Source organism: Podarcis cretensis, assembly GCF_951804945.1.
Source record: "Podarcis cretensis genome assembly, chromosome: 14".
NCBI lineage: Eukaryota > Metazoa > Chordata > Lepidosauria > Squamata > Lacertidae > Podarcis > Podarcis cretensis.
In genome coordinates, this window is record NC_137183.1 from 39,531,340 (window position 1) to 39,539,513 (window position 8,174).

Below are 8,174 nucleotides of genomic sequence, written 5' to 3' on the forward strand. Positions count from 1 at the left end.
ACAAAAACAACAGATACAACTGCAAAGCCTCCAGCAGTTCTCAGTTCCCAGCATTTATTAGTCAGGATACTGCTCCTTTTGCCTCCCCTGCCTACAAATATATGCCCAAAGAACCTTTCACAGTTTGAAGTTACGTTTTCATTGAAAAGAAGCACATGTTCAAGGTGTGGGGGGGGGGGGGGACGCAGGGGGAGGGAGAGGCGTAGCTATGGGGAGAAAGCCTCACGGTGCTGGCTGTTGAATCCTGATAGCTACCTGCCAGCAAGATAAATGCTGATTTGACTTACAGACACCTCCCCGCCACATCTCCACTGTGATGTATGTAAAGTTAACTTGTATGTTATAAAAGAAATTTTTTAAAAGTGTCTTAAGGCCTGTCAACTCTGCTGTTTTGGTCTAAAGATGTAAAGAGACTGCTGTATGAAAGAACAACCCCACTCTCCCTATGCTTTGTCCCTTATACGCTATCCAAAAGATGACCATATCTGTTCTGTATGTAATAAAAAAAAAAATGTGTTAACATCACAGATTCGAGAGCATTGATAAACACACACTAGAAGTGGTATTTTTAAGGAGCTACTGCCATGACGTTTATTGCATCTTTTGATGGTGCACACCCAAGTGATGGGGCGGGGGGGGGGTCACCTGCAACAATTTGGTGCAAGTATGAAGTGCCCTTGTTCTGTACTCCCAGCCAGCCATCCACACCCTTTTCCAAGATACACCACCCTGACAGACACAGAGTAAAAACGATTGCCTTTTCCCAAAATTTATTTTACAAAAGCAAAACGCAGCCAGTATTTAAAAAGTAGCCCTGTACATATTTATAGATGTAAACAATCTCCTTTTGGGAAATATCTGGAAGAACAGTAACATGCAGTGGGATGAAAGATCCCAGAGGAAAACACAGGAACCATGATAGCCTAGGAACAATACTTCTCCAGCCAGGTCCCAACTTAATGGGATTTGGCTGTTTCCACTCTATCAGAGGCCTCCTGAAATGCCATCTTCCGCTCCCAAATCCCACCATTCTGTTCCTACTGAATAGTTGTCAGCTGTGAATAAGATTATTCTGTACACAGGTGTACACAGGACAGTGGTCCTCCAAATGTTGTTGGACTCCAACTCCCATCAGCTCCAGACAGCATGGCCAACAGTCAGAGGTGATGGAGGCTCCAACATCTGGAGACCTGAATATTTGCCATCCCTAAGATAAAACATGCACTAAAGCAGCTCCCCCTCCCCCCCCCCCGCCGTCCTGGACTATTGGAGAAAGTGGGGCGGGTATGAGATACGAGCAGCGTGAATTCTGCATTTCAAGTCACTGCCCAAAAAAGAAATTGCATTCACTAGAGAGAGAGAGCAGGACGTAACAGCAGCTGTATAAGCCCTGTTGCTCAACCGCCGGATATTGCTAGCTGCAAGCAATTGTTTGTATTTGCTGCTGCTTAAGTAAAGCGAAACAGCACAGCTCCCCTTGCTTCTGTCTTATTTGATGTTTCCTTTTGGAAAGAGCAGGGCAGCAGGCTGGATCTGTATTTCCCCCACCCTTCCCATGGGCCAAGTTGGGAAAGTAGGAAGGGCCAGCCACCTGATGTCGCAATTACGCTGGGTGGCCTATTTTCAGCTGGGTGGTTTGAAATAAAACTCTTGTGGCCAGAGGCATGGTGCTTTGCAACCCCAAAGATGCTGCGGATAGCAGGATGCAAGCCCAGGCAATCTGCCGACTAGGATTGCAAAGCTGGGTCTGTGCCCTGTAGCTAGTAAAACTGTGACCTAACCAAGTGGGGTAGTCTTTGCAGGCTTGGATTGGGAGGCAGCAGGAAAACCACTAATGAAGCCCTTTGAAAATACATTCTAAAAGTGAGAAAAGAGAACTGGAATCCCCTTGGTGTGTGCTTTTCCATATTGGTTTAATAGTGCAGATTTCTCTAATATTGCCCCCAAAAGGCTATAATTGGGGGCTGGGGAGGCAGGGAGAAAGGGAATTAAATTACTAGCTGTTAAACTGACATGATATGTTTGTTCAGATCTAAAATACTCCCGCCCTTTCTCTTCCCCACCCAATTCAACAAAAGAAGAAAGCTACCCAGGGGGATCCCAGATAAGCTGAAAGGGAATGGACGGGTTTGTGCAGTGCCTTTGTGACAGCAGCAGGGGGGGGGGCAGGCTTCAGCTGCTCTGCCTTACTCATAAATCCAGTGATCTGCACTGTCTTCCCAACAGGCCAGTTCATCTGTGCGGAACCAGAGCAAGATCTCTCGCTGGGCGCTCTCCACCGAATCGCTCCCGTGGATCACATTCCTGTAGGAAAAAGGAACAAGCATATCCCACCGTGCAGCTGGATGCATTGTGCCACAGTTAACTAAGTTCTTGTGCAGTCGGGCATATATGAGTACGATGAGCTAGGTTTCAGCTTAGGGCTTTATATGCAAAGGTCCCAAGTTCAACTGCCAGGTACAGAAAAAGCTCCTGCCAAATCCTGGAGAGCTGCTGATAGGCCAGATGGACAAATGATGTGACTGGTCACATTCACACCATACATTTAAAGTGCTGCGATTCCAAGCCGTCGTTGCTTTCTCCCAAAGACTGTTGGGAAACTGTTTGTGGTGCTGAGAGGAGACCCCCGATTCCCCTCACAGAGCTACTGTTCTCAGAGAGGTCTAATCATAAATCCCTCTTCAAAGGAAACTGGGAATTGTAGCTCTGCAAGGGGAATAGGGCACCCTTGACTTAACTACAGCTCCCACAATGTATGGTGTGGATTTGGGCTCTATACAACAGCTTCTTGTGTTTCTAATAGGGTAGGGGGAAAAGGGATGAAAAATGATCATTTCATTTCCATTTTTATAACCTTATGCAATGATTCATCAGAGTCTTTTCTTATTTTCCAATTCTTTGCTGTTCTTTTCCCACCTCCTGCTGCTGCTTCCCTCCTGCCCCATTTCCCCACCTCTCTTTCTTTCCCTTATAAAAGGTCCATTTTGCTGAGGGAGGGTGTTTGCTCACAGGCGGGATGGACTGTATTAACAGCATGTGTATTGGCAGACAGGGACACGCTAACAATAAACCCTGGAAGAAGCAAAAATACTTCACTTGCCTCTCAAATCTATGAAGCTGGAGGTCATTTCTACCATTACTGGGAGGCAGCTTAATTTTGGCCCATGTTCACACAAAAATGCTTCCTTCTTACTTACAAACCCATAATCCACATTGGCTGCATCCACATGTCGCAGTAAGTCCTTGTCCACCCAAATTAGCCTGATTTGGTTTGGAATTTGGTTAGTTCTAGTGCACAGTCTGATCTGAAACATTAGCACTAAACAGGATTTTGATTATTTTTGCTAGACACACAGCATGTGTGAACGATGCCCCTATCTCCTAATGCAGAAACAAAAAGGCCTTCCTGATTTATTTATTTTTAATCATCCTCTGATTTAGTTTCCACTCTGTTTACAGGAATGCAGTTTTAGATCATCTCGAGCAGAAAGCGACACCTGGCTGAGCCCCCATTCCTTGCTGTGGTGGACCAGTAGTTGCATTGCCGGAGTCACACAAAATGGTCAGAAGAGAGAACTGCCCCCAAAGTAAACGAGGTTTTCACTCACTTGCCAACTTCAATGCAGAAGTCACCTCGGATAGTCCCAGGCTTCGAATCTGCTGGGTTAGTTTCGCCAATCATGACGCGAGCTGTCTTCACCACTTCCAGTCCTTGCCAAACCTGGTGAAGGGGAAGAAAAACCCCCACTAGCATTCAACCTTTTGGTGACCCAAGACACACCTTTAGTCCTATAGCACATTTGGGGAGCCCTTTCTTTGTTTGTTTCTGCCTATTTGGACGGTGGTCGTGCTGTTGCTGGTGTCACCTGCCTTAGATCAAACCGTGACCCACTTGCTGAAATGGAAAAAGGCAACCTTCTCAGTGCCAGTGGCCTTGTTCTGCTAAACCACTTGAGAAAGCATTAGGAGTCCTGGGGAAGAGGGAAGTGATGAGCCTCCCTCTCTTCTCAAAGAGAAAATATTTCTTACAAGGTTTCCCAACCCGCCCCCCCCCGCCCCCCAGTGTTCTGCTATCTGGGATCTTGGAGGGTAAAATGTCAGAACGTGCCAACAAGACTGCTTTTCTATACTTGGGTATTGTTAGAAAATATACATGTGTTAGGAGATAGGGGCATCTCAAGACCCTCACAAAGAAGAAGAAGAAGAGTTTGGATTTGATACCCCGCCTTTCACTCCCCTTTGGGAGTCTCAAAGCAGCTAACATTCTCTTTCCCTTCCTCCCCCACAACAAACACTCTGTGAGGTGAGTGGGGCTGAGAGACTTCAGAGAAGTATGACTGGCCCAAGGTCACCCAGCAGCTGCATGTGGAGGAGCAGGGAAGCGAACCCGGTTCACCAGATTACGAGACTGCCACTCTTAACCACTACACCACACTGGCTCTCATAGCAAAATGCATTTGTTATTTCACTCACCATGGCCACAACAGGTCCAGAGCTCATGTATTTCACCAGGCGGTTATAGAAAGGACGCTCACGGAGGGCGATGTAATGCTCCTTCAACAAGTCTTCGGAAGCCTAATCAATCAAGCATTTTATTTGTATGCAGCCTTTCCAAAGTTAAAATCGTATTAAAAAATTACAAAATAGAAACATAGCAAAAGTAGTCATAAAACAATAAACCAAACATCAAAAAGTGCACAAGTTGAAGAATTTCCACATAAATTATAGGATCCAAAATAAAGATACAAATAAATCAACATCAACAACCCCAGCAACCCCCCCCCCCCCAATTCCTAAACAATACTCCAGCTTTGGTAGTTGGAGTTTGTCAGGGCCCCATCCGCCCAGGCCAAGTGGGAAAAGGCTTGCAAGGCAGGAAGCAGGTCTTCCAGGATTAACACGTGGTCAAACACATGCCACAGACTTGATCAACGTTGTGTAGTTCTTTAAACAATTTTGTTGACTTGACTGTTTTCAGTCTTTTATTTTGTGTGTAAACTGCCCTGGGAACTTGCTTGAAGGGTGGGAGTAAAATTTCCTAGGATTATGATGATAATCAAAGATCAGGAAATTAACAGCTGAGTCAGCATCTTTACCACCACCGTCAGTTTCCCACAAAATTTTACCCTAAGCATCTTACAACCCAGAAAACAAACCAAAAAATAGAACCATGCAAAATTAAGAACAATTTAAAATAACAATGATGTCAATGAATCCACAAAATACATACAATATTAGATAAGGCGATACAAATAAGCCTACCTAATTTAATCGGTTTTAACTAGGGAAGCAGGCAGAGGCAACACAGGCCCTGTTCCAGCTGGATTGTCCTTTCTCCACACACCCCCATCAACTTTAAATGTTATTTTGTGGTCCTTTAAATTTGTAAACTGTCTTGGGTGCTGTGGTAGAAAGGCAGTTTATAATTTCAATGAATAAACCAACAAAATATAGAGAATAACCCCCAACACAAAAATAGAATGATAGCACGCAAAGATAATATACAACACTGGGTGCGATCAGACTGCCCTGGTGTGTGGCCTTCAACCTCCAGGTCTCTGGTCTTCAGGCCAAATTTGGCCCACCAGGCACCCCTCATTTGGCCTATAAGCCAATTTCCCCCAAAACACAGTCATTTCCTCCACACCTGGCATCCTATGTGAAGCAAAGTGTGTGGCAGGTAGAGTTGTGGCTGAATCAGCTGCTTCCATCCCAATGCCTATAGAAAGCAGGACTGGAAGCCTGGTGCACAGGGAATTCAATCCCGCTTGGTTGTTGTCTCTTCCCCACCATGAGCCACCTTTGACAGATGGATGGGACAACCCACTTGTCAATCACCTGGTGTCCGATGAGTGACAAGTGGGTAACCCTAAGTTAGCCCACAGAATGGAGGTGGAGGTGGCAGGAAGATGAAGATGTGGTCCACTGGGTCATAAAGGTTCCCCATCCATCTCTCGACAAACAGCTTAGGTACTTAGCCAAGTATCCTGACCTGCATGAGCTTCATCGCCACCAGTTTGAAGCCCTTCTTCTCGAAGCGTCGGATGATCTCTCCAACCAGATGCCGTTGTACCCCATCTGGCTTAATGGCCAGGAAGGTGCGTTCATTTACACCGGTGAATCCTGGAAAGTAAGGGGAAAAGAGAGATTTAATGTATATATATATTGAGGGGGGGACATGCAATACATGCTGCGCAGCTGAGGAGGGGCAGGATTTCTGGAAATCACAAGTGAATACTATTGCACTCGGGTCCAACTTGCAGGTTTCCCACAGGCAGTGCTTTTTTTTCCTCTAGTAAAATAGGTGCTGGTACTCACCATGAAGTTCCTACAGTAAGTGCCACACTTTTTAACAACAAAAAAGAGGTTTTATCGTGTTTTTGATATTCTGTTGGGAGCTGCCCAGAGTGGCTGGGGAAACCCAGCCAGATGGGATGGGTATAAATAATAATAATATAATATTATTATTACCCTTGAGTACCCCCTGGAAATCCTGGGATGCCGGTGGTGCTGTGGGTTAAACCACAGAGCCTAGTACTTGCTGATCAGAAGGTTGGCGGTTCGAATCCCTGCGACAGGGTGAGCTCCCGTTGCTCGGTCCCAGCTCCTGCCAACCTAGCAGTTCGAAAGCATGTCAAGGTGCAAGTAGATAAATAGGTACCGCTCTGGCGGGAAGGTAAACGGCGTTTCCGTGTGCTGCTCTGGTTCGCCAGAAGCGGCTTAGTCATGCTCACCACATGACCCGAAAGCTGTACGCCGGCTCCCTCGGCCAATAAAGCGAGATGAGCGCCGCAATCCCAGAGTTGGCCACGACTGGACCTAATGGTTAAAGGTAAAGGTACCCCTGCCCGTACGGGCCAGTCTTGACAGACTCTGGGGTTGTGCGCCCATCTCACTTAAGAGGCCAGGGGCCAGCGCTGTCCGGAGACACTTCCGGGTCACGTGGCCAGCATGACATCGCTGCTCTGGCGAGCCAGAGCCGCACACGGAAACGCCGTTTACCTTCCCGCTGGTAAGCGGTCCCTATTTATCTACTTGCACCCGGAGGTGCTTTCGAACTGCTAGGTTGGCAGGCGCTGGGACCGAGCAGCGGGAGCGCACCCCGCTGCAGGGATTCGAACCACCGACTTTTCGATCAGCAAGCCCTAGGCGCTGAGGCTTTAACCCACAGTGCCACCTGCGTCCCTATGACCTAATGGTTAGGGGTCCCTTTACCTTTACCCCCTCGAAAAAGCATTCTCCACAGCCATCTAGTTGGCCACTGTGGGAACAGGAGATGGGCCCCGTTTGGCCTGATCCAACAGGGCTCTTTTTATGTTTGTGTGTTTTTATCTGGAAGACACCAGGGGCGGGCGGGGTGGAGGGCAGGCACAGGGCGTTGCTTCCTGATGGCAAAAGAAACAGGTATGCAACCCCAGTACGGCTAATTCAGCATGACCCAGCTACAGAGAGAGGGAAGGGCTGGTGAGGCACCCCCAGATCTCAGCCTGCGAAGTTGGGCACCCCCAGATCTCAGCCTGCGAAGTTGGGCACCGCCAGATCTCAGCAACGCTCACCTGTTTGGAAGATGCTGGCAAACAGGGCCAGCAGGAAGATCATGGCGTTAGCAGCGGCAGCGGCAGCAGCAGCAGCAAAGAAGACCCAAAGAGCGAAGGGAAGAACTGGGGAGGACGCGCACGCCGGCCGGCAGCGTGGATCGGGAGCGCGCGCGCTGATGACGAGAGGGGGAGTCTACTCAAGGGGAAGTAGCACCAGCAGCAGAAGAGATGGGAGATTCCGCTCCTTTCTAAGGCTCCGATCCTGAACACACTTACCTGGAAGGAAGTCCCTTTGGGCACCTGAGCAGTCGTAGAGAGGATTGTGCTCTGACGCTGGTCTTTTTACTGGCGGCGTTTCGCTTTCGCAAGTCTCCAAACGACGTTTAAAAGTTCTGTGCATCTGCATGTAAGTCAGTGGAGCAGACAGGTTTTCCTGTGCAATTTCATTACTCCGATACCTTTGCTGAAGCAACGTCTTGAAAACAAACGAGCCGCAGCAGCCGAACCAGCATTAACCCCATTTCGAACCTGCAATATGAATCGTGGACGACATCGCTGTGCAGCTGAAGTCGCTGTGTCTCAGCCACGGCCCGCCCTCTCCTCTTTTATTTGCAACCGAGGGAGGTTGCCGTGATC

General features: G+C 47.9%; 1 protein-coding gene across 2 annotated transcripts; it reads right to left on the reverse strand.

Annotated features, from left to right (window-relative positions):
• Positions 1-753: 753 nt before the first annotated feature.
• NME3 (NME/NM23 nucleoside diphosphate kinase 3) lies at positions 754-8,029 on the reverse strand. 2 transcript variants are annotated; one of them, XM_079952456.1, is made up of 5 exons: positions 7,815-8,029; positions 5,993-6,123; positions 4,474-4,575; positions 3,609-3,721; positions 754-2,304 (listed from the first exon to the last, which is right to left on the reverse strand). In XM_079952456.1, exons 1-5 carry the CDS (start codon positions 7,942-7,944, stop codon positions 2,187-2,189), a joined length of 594 nt encoding a protein of 197 aa, XP_079808582.1. In that variant the 5' UTR covers positions 7,945-8,029; the 3' UTR covers positions 754-2,186. The 2 variants fall into 2 exon arrangements, with proteins under 2 accessions (XP_079808582.1, XP_079808583.1); XM_079952457.1 differs by lacking the exon at positions 7,815-8,029 and adding an exon at positions 7,557-7,721.
• Positions 8,030-8,174: the final 145 nt, after the last annotated feature.

What these genes read in the sequence shown, in the direction of transcription:
- NME3 (XM_079952456.1), bottom strand. Translation starts at nt 7,944, where the DNA reads ATGCAGATGCACAGAACTTTTAAACGTCGTTTGGAGACTTGCGAAAGC. An exon ending in CCAAAGGGACTTCCTTCCAG is followed by an intron (nt 6,124 to 7,814) that starts GTAAGTGTGTTC and finishes CTTACTTTCCAG; the next exon opens with GATTCACCGGTGTAAATGAA. An exon ending in TTCTGCATTGAAGTTGGCAA is followed by an intron (nt 2,305 to 3,608) that starts GTGAGTGAAAAC and finishes TTTTTCCTACAG; the next exon opens with GAATGTGATCCACGGGAGCG.